This window comes from Halichoerus grypus, chromosome 2 (assembly GCF_964656455.1).
Source record: "Halichoerus grypus chromosome 2, mHalGry1.hap1.1, whole genome shotgun sequence".
NCBI lineage: Eukaryota > Metazoa > Chordata > Mammalia > Carnivora > Phocidae > Halichoerus > Halichoerus grypus.
Genome location: NC_135713.1, coordinates 11,410,277 through 11,430,987, shown reverse-complemented (window position 1 = coordinate 11,430,987; position 20,711 = coordinate 11,410,277). Strand labels below are relative to the sequence as shown.

General features: G+C 44.3%; 1 protein-coding gene across 13 annotated transcripts in view; it reads right to left on the bottom strand.

Annotated features, from left to right (window-relative positions):
- TRIO (trio Rho guanine nucleotide exchange factor) overlaps positions 1–20,711 on the bottom strand; it is a 340,046-nt gene that overhangs the window by 155,587 nt on the left and 163,748 nt on the right. For all 13 annotated transcript variants that reach the window (XR_013445488.1, XM_078066575.1, XM_078066577.1 and 10 more), the window contains exon 10: positions 9,293–9,415. Coding sequence is in view for 12 of the 13 variants with exons in the window: in XM_078066575.1 (XP_077922701.1) it covers positions 9,293–9,415 (123 nt within the window). In the remaining variant the exon portion in view is untranslated. The remainder of the gene's footprint in view (positions 1–9,292; positions 9,416–20,711) is intronic.

The window sequence follows — 20,711 nt, the reverse complement described above, 5'->3', positions numbered from 1 at the left end:
CCCTGATACACCGGGCCGAGGACGTACGTATAACCGGAATCTACTCATGACCAAACGTCAGACAGACCCAGAGTGAGGAGCATGCCCAAAATAACGGGCTTGAAATCTTCCAAAGTGTCAGGTCACCAAAGCTCAGGAACAACCAAGGAGGTGCTACAAACTCAAGGACCTCTGAGGCGTGACAACTCAACGCCACAGGCGCTTCTGCACCGGGTCCTCCACCATAAAGGACATCGTGGGGCCCGGGGCTGGAAGGTAAGCCGGCAGCAGCGTTCGTTTCCTGATTCTGACAGCGGCACGGGGGGCACACAGCCACAGAATGTCCCTTCCTGGTAGGAAATACATGCTCAAGTCAATGGCTCAAGGGAGAGTTAAGTTCTTTGTGCTGTACTTCCAACTTCCCTGCAAGTCAAAAAAAACCCCAAATTTAAAACAAGTGTAAATACGGCTCGACAGGTATGAGATGGTCTCAGGAAGGACTGTCGTGATGCGCATGAACAGAATGACGGGCACCCCAGGCATTAGCGTGGGGGCAGAAGCAGTCCATCCCGGGGCACGCCGTGAGTCGGGGTGCAGTGTCTACAGAGAATTTAGAAGTGTCCATAAAAGCCAACGAAAAGTCAGTCTGTTCTTTTATCATCACCACAGACTGCACACCCACCTCTCCCTGTGCCACAGCCACGAGCACTCACTGGGCCTTGGGTCTAATCCTCAGCACAGCCCCTTCCACAGCTAAGGAAACAGGCCTGCAGGGCAGTCACGGGCTTGGAGGACAAGGTTGTTGGGAGGTGGGAGCAGGGCTCGGCCCGGGTCTGAGTGTGGCGAGTGTGCCTACGACACGGCAGCTAAATGCCATGTGGCATCCTGGACGGGGTCCTGGAATGGGGCAAACTTAGGAAATCTGAACAAAGGAGGGGCTTCAGTTTACAGTAACCCACCACTGTCAGTTAACTCTAACAAATGTACCATACTAACAGTAAGCACAGGGGAAGCTGGGGGAGGGGTATAGGAACTCTTTGTATCATCTTCACAATTTTTCTGTAAATCTAAAACTGGTCTAAAAAATAAAGTTTAAAAGTATATGTGTTTATACAGTCGACCCTTGAACAACACATTTGAACTGCACGGTCCATATATACGTGGATTTTTTTTTTAAATGAATACAGTATTGCATATATACTTTATGATTTTTTTTTTCTAGCTCACTTTATTGTAAGAATACAGTATATAATACATATAACATATAAAATATGATAATTGGCTGTTTATGTGATCAATAAGGCTTCTAGTCAACAGTAGGCTATTAGATAAGTTGTGGGGGGAGTCAAAAATTATACCCGGATTTTTGAGGTGCCTGGCTGGCTCGATTGGTAGAGCGTGCGACCCTTGATCTTGGGGTTGTAGGTTTGGGCCCATGTTGGGTGTAGAAATCACTTAGAAATAAAACCTTAAAAAAAGTCATACATGGACTTTCAACTGCAGTGGGGGGGTGTCAGTGTCCTAAGCCCCACGTTGTTCGAAGGTCAGCTACATGGGTGCACGTATACGCAATATACACACACATACACGTAGCGGATGTTTCAGAAAAAACTTTCACCTTTGGAATAATCCTTGGGTACTTTCCACAATTATCTCAGTTAGACCTTCCCTCCTGAGGGGCTGGCTCCTGGGCCCTTCGGTGCAGCCCCTGGGCACAGAGAAAGCTCTCCTCGTGAAGCTCAGCGATCAGCATCAAGGGCTCCTGCCACCGAGGTTCTGCATACATTGCCAACCAAGGGTCTAGACCATCAGAGGCTCAGTTTCAGGTGACTTTTATGGGGACTATGGCTTTATGGAGACCCAGGCTTCCCCCCACGAAGCCTCACCCAGGAAGCATGCTCTGCATCTCTGGGCAGAGGCACGAAAGAAGCTAACAGAGTATCATGCTTTCTGCAGCACACACACATTCTTTTAAGAGCTAAATCCTATTTTCTTATTGTCATCACCGCCATGAAGTTGCTTACCTCTCGTGTTTGATAATGGGATCGGCCCGTGATACTGCCTCCCAGCACTGAACACTTTGTTTCTGAAAGCTTTTCTACCTCTTTGCCAGCAGGGAAGGATATTTGAGACATATGTGAGTTCGTTCCCAACAAACAAGTGCATTTTTTAATTTTCGGAGACACTACCCAGTATTTACTTTGTCCCACCTCTCATTTTACACTTGGAGAAAACGAGCCCGCACGACAGACTCCATGGCTTTCCCTGGGCCCCCACGAGGGGCTGGTGGAGCCAGGGTCAGCATGCAGGGTCTCTGAGACTGAAGGCCTTCCTATGAACAGAGCCCACCCTGGGTCCCACTGCCACAGAAGACAACAGATTTCCATGTGCTAATGAGCATACCGGTGATAAATGGTGACTCTGGAGTCCCTGGGCCTGGGCCCCGCAAAGCCGTATCACAAGAGCGCAAAGGGGAAGTGACTTGTCCAAGTCAGTCAGGAGAGCTAGCATTGTTCAAACAACAAATGGCCAGGCCAGGGTTCCTCTTGCAAGGGGAAATTCAGTACTTAAATTTCTACTTCAGGGGAGGTGCTGTCAGGAGGCTGTTTTAGAGCCTGAAGAAACCAGACTTCTCCTGCCTTCGGCCTGCCATCCTGTCCCCAAAGGCATCTCTCTGTGGGCCCAGTTCCTCCTCTGAGAGGTGGGCCCACATTCCCTGGGAGGAGGATTAAAGGAGATACTAGAAGGGCCAGGCCCGGGTGGGGGCGGAATGGTTTCCTCTTTTCTGGAGAAGAAAATTCAAATTGCAAAAGTGCTAGGACTCAGGAAACACTGCAGGGCAGATCGGGCCTTCCTTTCTCTACGGATCCTCAGCTGCTCTGGTCTGGGACCAACAGAAGATGGCCAGAGGCTACATTTAGACAGAATCCAGGGTTTTCTTGATCTTAGAAAACACAGGAGAGGAGGAGAACATAAGTATTTCAAGGAATGATTACTTCTATTCCGTTTTGTTTTGTTTAAAAAAAACAACAGACCGAAGTCTGCATATAGAAAGCTTTCAAGGTATTTTATACTAATGTAACAAGAAAGAATGATGGGTCAGTACATCTATAATCTGTATTAAAAACCCCAGTGTTGGGGGCACCTGGGTGGCTCAGTCGGTTGAGCAGCTGCCTTCAGCTCAGGTCATGATCCTGGGGTGTTGGGATCGAATCCCCACGTCCGGCTCCCTGCTCAGCAGAGAGCCTGCTTCTCCCTCTCCCTCTGCCTGCCACTCTGCCTACTTGTGCTATCTCTCTGTCAAATAAATAAAATCTTTAAAAACAAAAAACAAAAAAACAAAACCCAGTGTCCTGGGATGCCTGGTTGGCTCAGTCGGTTAAGCGTCTGCCTTTGGCTCAGGTCATGATCTCAGGGTCCTGGGATCCAGCCCCACATCGGGCTCCCGGCTCAGTGGGAACCCTGCTTCCCCCTTTCCCTCTGCCCCCCGCTTGTGCTATCTCAAATAAAATCTTAAAAACAAACAAACCCAGTGTTCTGAATCATTTAAAAGGCCCATAAATTGCCAGGGATCATCTTTTCATCCACGAAGGGAAAGCACAGGACACAAGCCTGCCACCCCTCTCCCCAGCACACACACAGGTGATACAGAGCTGAAATCCGCTACAGTGTGGTAAAACTCACAACACTAGGAGCAGAAGTGAAAAAGTCTGTATGGCACATATTTAGGTACAGCAAAATAGTGACTACTGACGGCTATCTGTATATGTTAGCATTTTACCAGAGAAATAATTTTGGGGGGAGGGGGGCAGGGGAAGGTTCTAGGCAGGGAATCGGCACAGCTAGTCTCGTCACAGCTACCTGGCGAAGGAAGGAATTAGGTATCATTTTACAGCTAGGGAAACTGAGGCTTGGGGAAATGGAAGAACTTGCCCATGGTCATAAAAGCAGTGAAGGCCTTAGGAAATTTAGTAAGTGTCTGTGATAAGGGAAATTTGATATCTTGTAAGCACATGCCAACCTGAAGGAAATCCTTGATAGTAAACATCGGGCCAAAATTCTCCACTACGAATTTATTTAAAAAGACAAAATACCACACCTTATATCAAAAAATGAACTTATTGTGAAATGGTAGCCTGTGGTGTAGAAGCAAGGATCTATTAACTGTAGCAAATCAAAAATTTAGGACATGCTGTGCACAAAAGAGGACAATGAGCTCAGTAGCGACCAGGGAACTGGAGAACAGGCCTGATTATCTTCTGCAAATCTTGCCCAAATGGAATGTCTCCTGCTTTCCTAAATGCCACACTTCTTTATCCCGGAAGACAAGATAATTACATGGCACACATAAAAAGTTGTTGACAGAAACGGCTTCATGGAGAAGGCTGTCACAATACGTTCCATCTTTGGAAGGTGATGTGAATCTCAGGGGACAGGCAGACAGGAGAGTGTAAGCGCTCGCAGGATACACGCCCGTGGGGAGATGCTATGGCAGAGATTTACTAATCGTATTCAAGAAATCTGTGCTCTGGAAGCCCGCTTCTTCCTTGAACCAGAGTTTTGTGGGCTTTACTTTACCGGCTATTGTAATCATAGCTTTTTAAATCTAAAAAGGAACATTAACTTGAATACCTACTTAGAAGGTAAAAGAGAAAAATGCCTGCCTGAGCATCTCCCTCTCCAACAGTCACGTGCAGAAAGCTTCCGTGGGGAAAGCACGTATTTCTTCTGTAAAGCTCCGGTGTGAAAATGCGACATAGTTGCCCAGGCCACACCCTCTACATTCATCAGCCCGAATTCATGCAATAGGAAGTAGCTACTCACAATCACCGTACAAAATAAAGAAGGGATGATCGTCAGATTAGTAGAGAGGAGGTTCTTGGCTCTGCAAAACTGCATGCAAAACGTATCCAAGTGCTTCCTGATGTGGCCACGGCGGCGCCTGAAACAAAGCCCCACGCGGGCGGCTCCTGCAGGAAGTCTCACGCCTGCAGACGTGACGCCAGGCTGTGCAGCTCGCTCCCACCAACTCAACCTGACTTCTTCTCAGGTTCCTCCTTCCCAGAAGACCAGAACTGTTCTACATAATAAATCTATATTTAGTGCCTTTTAAATGAATTCAACCATAAGATTTTCACCACTTCCTTCTTGTATCTGGTACTTCACCATATGCCACAACTCACTGTTTTGGAGAAGCTGGCTATAAGTGTATTAAATAAATGGCTAAATCTAGATCGCTAAAGACAATTTAGAATTGATTTTCCGAAGGACCCTTCAAGATGCAACACTAAAAAACCACCAACCTTAAACAACGGCAAAAAAGAATTTTCTTCTCCCTAAACCCCAAAATTTGTTTTACTTTTGTGAATATGTTTCAGAAAATGAAATACAGCTCCTTATTAAGCACTAACAATACCGTATCTGCTCCCAAGTTTAAGGGGCTTCCAAAGGCCATCCTGTTCAAAAAAGGACATAAATCTAAAATACCAACTTAGATCTCTGCCATAAGCACTTCTGTGATTTGTTCTGCCGGACAGCAGTCGAGGATGGGGCAGGCGGGGGAAAGGGTGCTGAAGGTCACTGCCGCGGGCCTCGGCCTGTGCTGCAGCAACGCCGAGCCTGTGTCCCTCGGGAAGAGCCAGAAAACTACAGTGAAGGAAACTACAAACACAACATGTACTCTTGCCTCGAGGGCAAGGCCACTGTTTGTCTGGACCAAACCTGCTGCACATGGCCAGGATCTGAAAACCAGAGGGAGGGACAGCGGGTGCGGATGTCTGCAAAGTGAACTAAGGGTTTGTATTCAAGGCCGCTCTTGATGCACAGCTCAGATTTGGGGTTTAAGCACTTACAGTGTACGGGGAAGAGGTTGGGCACCCCTTAGAATCCCAGGGACAAAGAGCACAGATAAGAAAGGACTGGGACTCAGCTGAGTAGGTAGAGGTGGACGCAAACAAGCATCTGCCTCTCTCTGAACCAGGGGTGAAGAGCAGACCACAGCTCAGGGTGCTACTTTGACCCTTGGCTTGCCCTAGAAACCTGAGGGCAGAAATGTTTCCCACAAAGAGTCTTCTCACTCTTGCTGCCCCCTGGGAACCTGTGTTGACAGCTTTGATGGTTGGCTCAGACCAGAGGAGATGAGTTTACCATGGAAAGATAGGGCGTTAGCCATAGTAGAGATTTTCTTAATTTGGAATGGAAGGAACCACAGGAACTGGAGGGAGAAGGGTCGATGGAATGCTGGACACACAAGGACATTCGGTAGACCATCATCCTCCCTATTAGAGGGAGCTCAGGAAGGTGTGCGAAGAGGCGAGAGCAGCCCAGCCTACGGCCATGGGTGACCATGCTACTTGAGGGAGCAGCCTCCATCTCCAGAGCCTGGTTGTTTGCAGTTCTGCCTCTCACTTTCTTCAGTGCCTGAAGTCTTTGCTCATATGACACAAATTTCATATCCAGCCCCAAACCACATCGGCCATAGCAGTAGCTTATCACATGGAAAAAATGAAGGGGAGATAAGAGCACATTTTCCACATTTCTTCTACAAGAGGAAGACAAAATATTTTCCAACAGGCATGAAGTAGGGATACCACACATAAAACAGACAAGAAAAATGCTCCAAAGACGCATCCTGCTTGCGGCAAGGCTGCTGAACCCACCATCTTTTCCTGCTCCTTTCTCGAGATGGAGAAAGCAGAAAGACAGGGATTGTCATTTTTACTTTGTATGTGAAGACATGCAGAGAAGGCATTTTCACTGAACAAGACTTAAGTGCAGACTGTTCTGTTATCCCATTAAGTCTGTCCCGAATTCAGTTCCCCAAACTAGTGTGTACCTGAACCCTCTGTCATGCAGAACCTACGGACACACAGCCACGGTTTACTCCTCTATCTACCCTGCCTTACAGATGAGACCACACTGTTGGATCTATTGACACTCTTCCTTTTTATAAGGGAAGAAGCTCTTTATTTCTAATCATGTTTTTATACCCTCCAACCTATTTGCTTAATATTAATATTCGTAAATCAGTTTTATTTTGGTTAATATTTGCCTGGTGGATCTTTCTCTAATAGACTATATACTTTCAAACTTCCTGGGTATTTATGTTTTAGGGGTGTCCTCTGAAAATAATACCATGATTTTTTAAGAGAATCAGAGAATCCTTTTGTCTCTTTACAAGTAAAATCTATTCTGCATTTATTGTAATTACTGATACTTATGAACAAATTACTGCATCTTATTCTGTGATTTCTATCATGATTTTTGTTTTCTTTGTCTCTTTTGCTTCTACCAGACCATTTCCATGAATTTTTATTTACCCAGTTTTCTGTTTCTTTTCCTGCTACGCTTACTAGGACGTGACACTTCCTATCCCTAGACTCTAAGTGGTCACTCCAAAATGCTAATGTGCCTGTGAGTTTACAAGTGTCAGTCAGCTGAGCAGGAGCTCCTGCCGGCCTCAGAACCCACTTCCTCTTCCAAGTTAAAGTGCTCTGGTACTTCAGTGCCACCCTGTTTTTAACTGCTCCAAATCTACCGTTTAAATGGTCAATCTTTGGATTTACAAATATATTTCCCAATTTCTATGCTCATTCTTGATCCCAGTCCTTTCTTCTCATACTTTCCTTTTTATTAACTAACTCATTTGATAAATATCTGCTGATCACTTAAATGTGCCAGGCATTGCTCTAGGCGTTAGAGATAGAGAAGAGAACAAAACAAAGCCCCTGTTTTTGCAGCGTTCCCATTATAGTGGGTGCTTCCATTATTCTTACTCAACTATATGCCTTGGGGCACGTGGGTGGCTCAGTCAGTTAAGCGTCCTACTCTTGGTTTCAGCTCAGGTCATGATCTCAGGATCGTGAGATCAAGCCCCATGTCGGCGTGATCATGGAGCCTGCTTAAGATTCTTTTCCTTCTCCCTCTGCCCCTCCCCCACCACTCTGATGCACGAGCAATCTTTCCTTCTCTCTGAAATAAACAAATCTTTAAAAAAATTAAACTATATGCTTTAGTTCTTCTGGTAAGTATCTGAGTAGTAAACTCTCTCAGTCTTGATCTACATTTTATCCTCATCATTGAACGATAGTTCAGCTGGATCTGGAATTCCAGGTTCAGAGTTAATTTCCCTTAAGACTATTCTACCAACTTCCAGAATCTGTGGTTCCTGGTGAGAAGTGGGCTTGCTTTCTTGCTTCCTTCCTTCCCTCCTTTCTTTCTTTCTTCCTTCTTTCTTTTTTTAAGATTTATTTTTTTTAGAGAGAGAGCAAGAATGAGTAGAGGGTAGGGGCAGAGGAAGAGGGAAACTCCCAAGCAGACTCCCCACTGAGCACAGAGCCCAACGCGGGGCTCGATCTCACGACCCCGAGGATCACAACCTGAGCCAAAAGCACGAGTCGGGCGCTCAACCAACGGTGCCACCCGGCTCCCCAAGAAGTCGGCTGTCTTTCTAATAACCCTTCTCACAGGGGTTGTTTTGTCATTTCTGTCCTTGTTTTTAAGACCTCGTCTCTGATGTTCCTCGGTTTTACAATAATGTCTTTCAGTTTGGATGCATCCTACTAGACAACTTCTGTTTAAAGTAACTTTCCCCCTACACCTCCTTATAACTTCCATATAACATGGAATGGACACACACACAAGGCCATGTTATTGTAATTTCTCCCTTCTTCACTCCACTTTCTTTCAAAACACAAAACAAAAAGCACATTTACCAAATAATAAGTAGAAGGTCCTGGCCTGGGTACTTTCCATGCTGCTGCCACACACACCCCTGACTTCCTCTCTTCCAGAAGCCTTCACTGTGCCTACTTTCCAGATAAGAACGTCAATCTGAGAAATGTGAAGAGACTTTTCCAAACGACGCAGCTAGTGAGCATTATAGCCCATGCTCCAACTCCACAAATCCCATGCCCTAAACATACTACACACCCTACATCCTGTTTCTAAGCACACACATTTAAGAGAACTGGAAAAGGACAAGAAATGCTGGCCCATCATTACAGAAATGCGAGAACCATTACTGTTTATCAGTTGAAATCTCACAAATGAGTCAATAGGCATTGGTACAATAAATATGGCAAAAACATTCAGAGCATTTTTCTGTGTCAAGAACACCTTATTTTATGACCCAGCCAACAGACGATATCTGAGCAGGCAAGGACAGCCTCACTCTCAAATCGGAGCATTACCTCCTGTGAATCACCTTTAAACATATCTAGCCAAGATCAGTCATCTCAGATGTGGTTAAAACGAATTCAAAACCAACCACATAGGTATTTATGGGAGAAAATAGTGAAAGCCATGGTTTTACCTGTGCTACTTCTTCGAAATCTTCATGACGTTTCTGCAAAGCTCTGGCCCGATGAAGAGATTTCCCCACACCCGTATGTTTGCTCAGAAATGCTTCTCCATGGTTCTCAATCCAGTCCAGCACCTACAATAAAATACAGGCATATATGCCATAAAAACAATGTTCTGCCTTGTTCGATGGCTAGGGCTACCCGCTGATACATTCTGTTGTCAAAACTATAACAAACGAGAAGCAAAGGAAGGAAAAAAACTGGAAGCAACTGGACACTAATCTACCATGCCTGACCAGCTTTCCCAACGTGATTTTCAGCAGCTCTTAACTGTAAGAGCATAAGTTTGTCTCTGTATAAATATTACGTGCAGTAATGATTAAGTCTCATCTCATTTTATGCGCAACGGAGCATCCAAAACTGAATGGGTTTTGGATAAGATACTGGTTATCAAGCCACAGGCAACCAGTTTAACTTAACATTTTTATAAGGCTCAAAGCTTCCCAACTCTGGCAATTCAACTTTAACCACAGAGTTAATGTTTTTCTGCCTCTTCTTTAGAACATGGAAAACATAAAAATAAAACCTAAGAAAACAAAACACTTAAATGCCTCCGTTCTGGTCTTTGAGGATAATTTATTCTGTAAACTACTAAGCTGTTGTGAAAGCTAAACATTCCATGAATTTAATTACTTAAAAGTTCTTGCAAGTTGACATCCACCACATACAGAAAGGGAGTAAAAGTCAAGCAGTGTGACCGACGTTTCTAGGTTCAGAGTCAGTACTGAGGAGTTCACTGGCTCTCTTACTTGAGAAACCACAAAAAACTAACAAAAATATTTACGCTACCCTCAAATGTACACTTGGCCTCTTTCTGATGGGGAAAAGAGAACTAGCAAAAAATAAGTCAGTGACATCTTCCGCTAAAAACTAAAACTTTGGGTACAAGGTATTTAAATATTCGAATACATTTGTTAACAGACTGCTGAAGGCCACCTCTCATACTTCGAATTTAGTAACTACAGTAATGATGTATATGGATCAAAACTCTCTCAGACTGAAGAACCAGTTGGGGAGGCACAGCCAGGACAGTAGCTGAGGGGACAACCTGGAAGCAGACCAGTCATGGCTCCCCACTAATGGCAAAATAAAAGGGGTCTTAACTTGGGATTCAGTGCTATGAAAAGGATCCCTTGCCCTTTGTTACCTGCGCTAGAGAGAGATCAGCTGTGCTGACAGAACTCTTAAAAAGAAGGAAAAAAAAAAAAAGGCAGTTGGTAAGGGCCAGTCGTCCAGGGACAACTGGCCTTGTTATCTATCGCTCCAAACCAGCGACCTTCAGAAGCCAAGGGTCTGACCGAAGGCCCTTTCTGCATAGGGTTTAGCAAAGTTAGTAGTACATGTAAATAAAACAGATTGCAAACCTGAATAAATCACTGATGGTCTTTCTTAAAGACCCTGCAGAATTAGCAGAAGTGTTGGTGCATTGGGCGCGGGGGGGGCGGGGCGGGGCACAGAGGCCAAGCCTTGCAGCAGAGACTCAGCTAAAGCCACATCTACCTTATTGTTATAGCTCATTTCTGAACCTCTTCTGTCAACACCGCCAATCTGCTAGTCACTGGGGTCACGCTATCAGAGTACTTCTGAGGGGATCTACATGTATTGTGTCACCTCACTCCCAGTCCTCCTGAAAGCTCTCTCGTTTCCACCCTCCATTTCTAGCCCCCGCTGCATACCCAGGGCCTAGCTATGTCTTCTTGGGCGAGTTCTTCATCCTTGCTGGACTGTAGCTTCCTTGGTGCTCGTGACTGTAACGGGGAGTTGTGAGGGCTCTGCTGAGCACATTAACACCAGCTCGGCGGATACACAGTATGTGTAGCCTCCCCACCCCTACACCGTAGCCCATGGCAGGCTTCCATCTAATTGTAAGCTCTTTGGTGGCACAAGCTACAATTATCCGTTGCTTTTCAGTTTAATTTTTTTTTTTTTTAAGTAATCTCTACACCCAACACGGGGCTCAAACTCATGACCCCAAGATCAAGAGTCACACACTCCTCCGACTGAGCTGGCCAGGCACCCCATCCACTGCTTTTTAATTAGTGTACATTATTTTCCTTTCTTGAGATAAGAGACAGAGAAAGAGAGAGAGAGAGAGAGACTGCACTTTAGTATTACCATTAGTAAGCAGAGCTACATTCACGCCTGACTTCAAGGCAGATAAAAAGCTGCTGAGTTGTTTACATGAGTCTCTTAATTCATATTATAAAACAGAGATCCTGTTCCACTCCTACAAAATGTCCATTGACAACTTCAAGACGTCTCAACCTCAAGGATGGATACAGTTAAATGGAAAGTGCCTCTGGGCATGAGGCCAATACCACACAGGAGACAAGGATCAAATATTTTAAGCCTGAAAAGAACTTAAAGATACCTAAGTCTCCCTGCCTATCAGATCTGTATGAACGACTAAGAGATCTTTCTTTTTAACTATAGTATATTCTGTATATTCCTCAACTTTACTGTTAAAAGAAAAACTGAGCCACTGGTAAGCAGCAAATCTGATAATCACCAGCAACTCAATACAGACTTGAAACAAGGACACAATTTGAAAAAGTAAAATGTAAACATTATTTGGTAGAAAGGGCTGAGGAAACAAACTACAGTATTTTTAAAATAATAAAAATTTGGTTTTGGGGCTCCTGGGTGGCTCAGTCGTTAAGTGTGTGCCTTGGGCTCAGGTCATGATCCCAGGGTCCTGGGATCGAGCCCCGCATTGGGCTCCCTGCCCGGCAGGAAGCCTGCTTCTCCCTCTCCCACTCCCCCTGCTTGTGTTCTCTCTCTTGTGTCTCTCTCTGTCAAATAAATAAATAAAATCTTTAAAATAAATTAAAAAATAAAAATTTGGTTTTGAAGCCTAAGAAAAGTCTTTCAGGAAGTGTAAGTTGGAAATTAAAGCTATTATGAACCAACTGCTCAGAGTTACAATTTTTCTTTTATTAGCGGTTCCTTTAGACAGAATTGTAAATACCAGGTGAAACTGTATTTCCAACAAACATGAAAGTAATTCAAAGAAGGTGTACAAACTCCAAGCACTTTTAAAAAAAGAAAGTGGCAGACAATTATGAAATCCATCTCACACTCAAAACCAAATTCCCCACAAGGCTTTTGCTTCTTCTACAAGTCTGAGAACATTTCCCAGATTGCCAAGGAATCAATATAGCTGCCCAAAGAACATTTCAAAGACATGCTTGTGGAATCTTTTCCATTTAAAACATAAAAATATTTGCGAATCAGGGGCTTCATCAACCCAATCCAGCCAGCCGCCTCCCTGACCTCAGCTGTCGCCAGGAGCCGTCATTTGTCTTGTGGCCCCAGCCCCAGAAATAAGGCTGGCACAGGATTTGAGGCTCTGCTGCTAGACTGAAGGGAAAGGACAAAAGTGATCCCTTCCCACAGGCTACCTGGTTCCTGGGCAGGAGAGCAAAGCTGGGAGGCCTAGGCCACCTCCCTCTCTGAGCAGAGGATGTGGTGGGAGCTCATTCGTCTGTACATCAGTGCCCTCTAATGGACACAGTGACAGCCCCAAGGTCAAGGTCACTCTAAAGTGAGCCACCAATACAACACAGATACCGTCTCAGCATCTAAGTCAAAATGTCAGATGGTCAGGAAACCTTACATATTGTTTAGCTTAACTCCCTGTTTGTAATTACAAGATAGATCATGATGATGGCAAGTATGATTATGCTCATTTCTTACCTAATAATTATATTGCTGTTGCAGCAAGCACTGAGCTGGGCTGTGTGTGCACCAAGCCATCAATCCTCACAGTGAGCTGGGGTAGGGGAGGCATATCATATCCCCATTTCACAGATGAAGACACAGGACCAAAGACCCTCAACTAAGGGTCTTTGTGGAAGAGCCAGTCTGGGGACTAAGATCCAGAAAGTCTGGTCAAAGGGTCCATTCTCTTAAACCGCTGGTCTATACGCCTCTTGAGTCAGCTCAAGTGCCATACAGGTGCCACGGTAGGATGTGGAAGGAACGAGCTGTTCTCGTTTGCCAACAGCTGGGGGCTCCTGGGCAAACGACCTCTGATGAAGTGACTGTTATAATGGACAGCAAACACTACCAACTCTCAGTTAAAGGCTGTGGGAACTGGCTGCTGACGCCTTTCCCCCAACTCACGTGGCAGAGTTCCGGCCATCTTGTAAACCTATGTGATCTTCTGTGACAAGCCCCCACTACCTAACGCTCACTGTTTCCTGGACTACTATTTCTGGTGACTGCTTCTTTAAGAATTTGTGACTAAATACTACACCCCCATCAGAGGAAACTAATTCTTACAGACCCGTGTCTCAACAATAGACAATATGAAGACCACGTAAAGACATTTTCCCTTTAAAACGCAGAGGTGTTTATTTCAAATACTGACTGGAGTCACCTCCTACTATCACCACGAATCACATCACTGCCGCCAGCATTATTTACTGAGAGATTATTCCACGCCATGTTCGGGAGGGCAACACATGCAGGTCCATAATCCCTTATCCACAAAAAAGCTGCAACAGCTCTGAAATTCTCAGTGTTTTTTCAAAACTTGGTCCCAAGTTTTGGCACCAAGATCTGACTCCCTTAGTGTAGTTTAGAGTCCTTGTCCATTTGGCTGCAGAAATCTCCATGTTTTCCTTTAGAGTATGGGGGGCGGCCCAGACCCCACGAGAGTGTCCTGTTATCACACACTGTATGCACTCTGTTATCTTCCTGAAGTTTGAAAAACTCTCAACCCCCAAACATATCTATCCCCAAGGGCTACAAACGAGAGAGTGGACTTTGATTACTGTCCCTATTCAACAAGAAATGGAGGCTCAGAGAAGTGAAGCGACTTGCCCAAGAAAGAAGACCGAGGAAAGAGATTCACATGAAGGTCTTCAGAGCCCCAAACTCAGGCTCTAACCCGTCATTACATTACATCATGGCTTGTAGATACTACATGAATGCTGTAAAAATATTTCTAAAATTAGAGTTTCAGCTCTAGGAGGGCTGTTTATAAAAACTAGATAAGACCTCGGACATAAAACAACCAAGAACACATGAAGCCAGTCTGGTTTTACTGGGAACTCCGGATCCAAAGAGTATTCAGGGAAAGTATACAAATATCTGTGAAATCCAGCCACCATTTTAAAGAGACATAATCAGTGAATAAGCGTTTTCTGTCAGAATAATGAGAATTCCTTCTAAGTCACATTTATTCAGTTCACAAAACACAAACACATGAATCAAGTGAAAAACCAAGTTAATTCTAAAATACCCTAAATGTGTTCTTTTTTAACATAAAATCAGATTTTTCCAGTGGCAAAATACTAATTTCCTCCCTGCCCATTCCCTATAAAACCAAAATTAACCCAGTTTCATTTAGTTACTTCCCTGTTCGACCCTTGTTGGTTTTCATTTAAATCACCAGGGATGCCAATCTCGAAATAGACATACTATGTTTCCAGGGCTATTTTTTAAATTTTTTTTCCCCCGGGCCATTTTTAAATAAGTGCTCCTGAAACAATCATTTAGATCAGAGCTTTCTTGATTATCAAATCCAAGATATTTTAACGATTATAACAAAAAATGAGTGATTAGGCAACAAAGCAGGAGACCAAAAAGGAGGCCTTCGCTTAGAGAATGCTTTTATGAAAGACTGGTGTTTAGCATTGCTGTGAGGATATCCAATATTATGCTACTAATGAAATCTGCCCACAAAGTTAAAATCACAAAAGAAGGAATACTCTGAGTTTATATTATTGAATCCCACATACACACCCTCTCTCAGGCTGCCTGGTACCTCTTCCCAGAAGCTCAGAGCATATTTTACCTGAAACCAGCATCCTCGTTCATGTTCTTCCCTTTCTTTCTGATGGAGGCCAGGCTCGTGGACCACCTGCCTGGAGAACAGGAGAAGGACACAGCCCGGGGCAGCCGTGAGGAGCTGGGTTCAAGACCACTAGAAGCTATGAGTCAGTGCAGAGGGGTTCTCTCCCCTGCCTTCTCTGACCCCACGTATCCACTCCCAAGGCGACTAAATGAACCCGTCACAGCAGTGAGCAACTGTAGCTTCTAGAGAGCCCTTCCCCAGCCTGAAAAGCCCCACTTCAATACTCCTTCCTAAGTAACCTGTCAATTTAATTTTGCTCTTTGATTAGCTCAGAAACGAACCATCCTCCTCAGTCAAGACCAGTGAAGCAGTTAGAAAACCGCTGGGCTTCCTGGAGCTTCGGCCAAGTCACTGGACTTTTTCAAGGCTCAGTTTTATTAACTGGAAAATAAGGAGCTCGGCTTGACAGGATCACAAGGGCCTCTGGCTCTAAATTCTATGATCTGCACGGCACAACTTCCACGGTGAAATGAGAGACACAAGTCAACACACAGCTGTGGTCTACTGGGGGCTGAGGAAAGAAGGGGGAGTTTTTCAGGGCCAGCATGTACAGTTGCCTGACAATAATGATAGTCCTCCATTTCTTTATTTCTCTCCACTGGACCCAAGAACTGTTTCTTCATTCATTGTATTCCAAAATTAGAGTTAAGTTTGCCCTAAAAATCTATAGAATTATTCTTAATGTGGAAAGGTCTTTTAAAAAATATGGTTTCTAGAACATTCTGAAGTATACTAAGCCTAATGCTCACTTGGAAAAATAGGCTATTTAAACAGGGCGCCTGGGTGGCTCAGTTGGTTAAGCGTCTGCCTTTGGCTCAGGTCATGATCCCACGGTCCAGGATCGAGTCCCACGTCGGGCTCCCTGCTCAGCAGGGAGTCTGCTTCTCCCTCTCCTGCTGCCCCTCCCTGCTCATGCTCGCTCTCTCTCTCTCTCTCAAATAAATAAAATCTTTAAAAAAAAGAAAAAAGAAAAATAGGTTGTTTAAACAAACAAAAAACCTCAACAAGTTACACAAATGTATAGCAAATATTACAGCAAACGTGTAATACAGAACCACAATGCCCTGTGTTGCAAGAGCTACTTTTTTAAAAAAAGATTTACTTATTTTGGGGGGGGGAGGGAGAGGGAGAGCTTGAGCACAGGGGTGAAGGGAAGAGGGAGAGAGAGAATCTCAAGCAGACTCTCTGCTGAATGAGGAGCCCAACTCGAGGCTCGATCTCACGACCCTGAGATCATTACCTGAGCTAAAATCAGGAGTCAGATGCTTAACCGACTGATCCACCCCAGCACCTCAAGAGCTACTTTTGCTTACCTAATCTGAGAGTATATGAAATGTCAGGAACATGTGCTCCATGTACACTGTCTTGGCTAGAAGGGAACATAGGTGAAGTCAATGAAGAAAGGCTCACAAAGGGCTTGGTGGGGATTAAAGACCTAAATGTGCGACCTGAAACCATAAAGATCCTAGAAGAACCCTCTGACACTGGCCACAGCAACATTTTTCTAGATATATCTCCTGAGGCAAAGGAAACAAAAACAAAAATAAACTACTGGGTCTTCATCAAAATAAAAAATTTCCGCACTGTGAAGGAAACAATCAACAAAACAAAAAGGCAACTTACTGAATGGGAGAAGATATTTGCAAATGACATATCTCATAAAGGATTAGTATCCAAAAATACATAAAGAACTTAGACAATTCAACACCCAAAAAACAAGTAAGCCAATGAAAAATGGGCAGAAGATATGAACAGACAGTTCTCCAACAGATGGCTGACACATGAAAAGATGCTCAACATCACTCATCACCAGGGAAATACAAATCAAAACCACAATGAGATACCACCTCACACCAGTCAGAATGGCTAAAATCAAACACACAAGAGACAACAGATGTCAGCGAGGATGCAGGGAAAGAAAGGAGAACCCTCTGCACTGTTGGTGGGAATGCAAACTGGTACAGCTACTATCGAAAACAGTACAGAATTTCCTCAAAAAGTTAAAAATAGAACTACCCTACCATCCAGTAATCACACTACTTGGGTATTTACCCAAAGAATATAAGAATGCTAATTCAAAGGGATATAAACACCCTGATATTTATAGCAGCATTATTTCCAAAGTCAAATTATGGAAGCAGCCCAACTGTCCACTGATATTTTACTGAAGAGGTATAATGTGTGTGTATATATATAATGGAATATTATCCAGCCATAAAAAGGAATGAAATCTTGCCATTTGCAATGACATGGATGGAGCTAGAAAGTATAATGTTAAGGGAAGTAAGTCAGAGAAAGACAAATACCATATGTTTTACTCATGTGGAATTTAAGAAACAAATGAGCAAAGGGAAAAAAAAAAAAGAGAGAGACAAAGCAAGAGACTCTAAACTACAGAGAACAAAGAGATGGTTACCAGAGGGGAGGTGGTGGGGGGATAGGTGAAATAGGTGATGGGGATTAAAGAGTACACTCACCATGATGAGCACTGAGTAATGTATAGAATGCTGAATCACTATATTGTACACCTGAAACTAACATTACACTGTATGTTAACTATACTGGAATTAAAATTAAAAACTTAAAAAAAAAAGAGGAGTTGGCGTAATTTTAAACTTTAACATCATCTACCCACCCATCTATCTTCTAAAAATATTTAAATCATCAGTCCTCATGGTTATTACCCTAGTTTTAATTATGTAAGTACATGAAATTTCTTAAGGAAAACAAAGAAGCTAAGGAAGGAAAGGAAGGAGGAAGGTGGTAGGTAGGTTATTACTCATATAAATAGTCTCACCTTGGATATTCCCATCAAACTCCAACCAAACACATCATTCTATCAATACTGGCTAATCTGTTTATTTTTCTCATTCTTAGTTTGTAAATGAATATAAAAGAGTCCAAAGTCATCCACCTCCCCCCAAATCTTCCTATGTCCAGATCTTAATCTGGTACACTGAAGTTATTATGTATAGCGTAAGTCTAGTTATTGAACTGCATTAATACACACACATGCACATGTCTACATGCATGCAGTATCCCCTGTCCAGCTAATAATCCCTGGGCATTTTCCACTTTGGGGTCCCAGGCAATGTGGCTGGCACTCAATAAAAGGGAGTCACAAGAGGTCTGGGGTTTTCCGGGCTCTGCCTGCTCCTGAGCGCAGGAGTCCTCAAGGGCTTGATGACCTCTGCTCTCTACTCACTTCTGATTTACCCCAGTCCCCTGGGCTCCAGCTCCCTGTCCTGCCAGCTCACAGTGCCAGCTCATGTATCCTGCAGTCCTGTATTCTATCTGCTTTGGGGGAAGAAATTCATCCATTTCCCACCCTTTGAACTCCCACTATCGGCTTTCAGCTCCTTCTAAGCTTGGTTACTAAGATAACCCTCACAGCCGAGTCTCTCCTGTGTTCACTACCACAAAAAAAAGTAATTAAAGCTGGCTCTAGACCCACCAGGAAGATCAGCATCAGCCTCCATCGGCCCCCGGCAGCTTCCCGATCCCTACCCAAACACTTACCCTCCAGTACTCCCTAATTCCAATGGAGAAGCTCTCAGAAAAGATGGCAATCCTCTAACCATTCTTATCACCAGCCACAATCAAAACTGTGAGCGTGGGAATGTACATAGAAGAAAATGTTAAGTAGCTAGGGCTATATAATGATTCTGGTGAGTGGGACGAGAAAAACCCACCCTCCTGACTTAAATGAATGAGCAAAGGACAATGAGGTTCAAAACCTTCACTTAAAAGTTAGGTCCATTGTAGGTGATACCAAACAAGAACTCCTAAGTCAAGCATCACAATGAGACGGCTTTAACTGGCATAAGGAGAGCAGCCTAGGACCCAAGGCAAACCTATAAAGTAGCTTCTCTGGGCACTTGAAACCTCTTTCTTTGCCTTTATGGCATATCCTGACTTCCCTCCCCCTGCTGCATTTAAGACCCTCATTTTGCATTCAAGTGGCTAAAATCTGTACTAGAGACCTCGCCACATTTGCACAATTCCCATGCACTGAAATTATCCCTTCCTTTCCCCGCCACTCCTGAATCCCCAACATCAAGCAAAACTCCCATTCCTTCAAGCAGATCTCCTAGTTAGATCACTTGTTTCCAATATAAGCCCAACCTACCCCTCTTCCAGAATAAATGAAGAAACTTTTAACCCAAAAGAATCTTTAATCAGCAAAACTGGGTAATTCCTTAAATTTCTTCATCTATCCATTCATTCACTCATTTTACAAATACTGAACTGAATCCCAGACACTTGGGAAACAGCAGTGAATAAAATACAGACCACTGCCCCACGGACCTCACACTGCTGTTCTCCAAGACTCCTCCACGACATGCACGGACGTCCACAATAGGACTTAGCCTGTCTCAACTGGGAGTCTTGCTCCCTCCAACTCCCTCACCACACTGCAACCAGGGCAAGCTTTCTAACACATGCAGGATCCTGTCCTCCACCCCCCACTGCCCAGAGCATCGAGTCAAAATGCACACGGCACAGGCCCTGCCTGGTGTGAACTCAGCATAGTGCAGGGGGAAAGCATTAGCTCAACAGGTTGGCTGTGAGAGTAAGAGAGGAGAGAAACATACACGGTAGTAAGCACCTGAAGCACCAAGATGAGCAGAATGCCATCTACGTGTTCCTCACATAAGCCTCGCGGCCACTCACAAGCCACCCCAGGCCCTGGCACCCATTTGCAGCATTCAGGCAAGTTCCACTGTGTCCCTTCAATGGCATCCCCATGCTCACAGAAACAAGTTGCAAGCTTTCATCATGAGGTCACCTTTCCAGCACCTAGCCCATCTCACACCTCCACACCTCTCCATCCCGCCTACGCCGTGCTGCCTGCAGCTCTTTGGACAGGCCCTGCCCTTCTGTGTCTCGAATCTCACTGCAGTTCCTGTTGCCCAATCCTCAACCTGCTGACTTTCTACCCATCCTTCAAAGAGCAGCTCAAACCCCACCTCTCCTGTGAAGATGTTCATGGCACCCGGGTAACTGAGACTCGCGCCTCTAAAATGAAGGTCTCTTCATTTTCCCTGTATACCAGACCCTTGACATTTGAGACGGACACGGACAAAGCTTTCTGGAACCCCCACGTTTGCACACATCATTAAGGCATAGATATTCACCCTTAAAATGCATGTACAAGGTCGGCAGATACCATGGAGGAGGGCAGCTCGTTGTACTTCCTCGCTCCAGCTAACCCCTTCAGAGGCATGACTCATATTCACGCCTTAGCGCAATTACACCTGACAATAACCAAAGACATTAAACACTAAATCTGAGCATGTTATGATATAATTTATTAGACTATCAAATGATCTTTTACTAGATTATAATTCCTTGAGAAAAGGAGCTTTGACATATGCAACACAGTCACCTCTGTATCTCTCAGTGTCACACATGTGAGTAAGAGACTCTGGGGAAAAAAAAAGGAATGAAATGTGGATGAGAAGAATCTAGAGGACACTGGATTTGTTTTACTGTTTTCTCAGAAT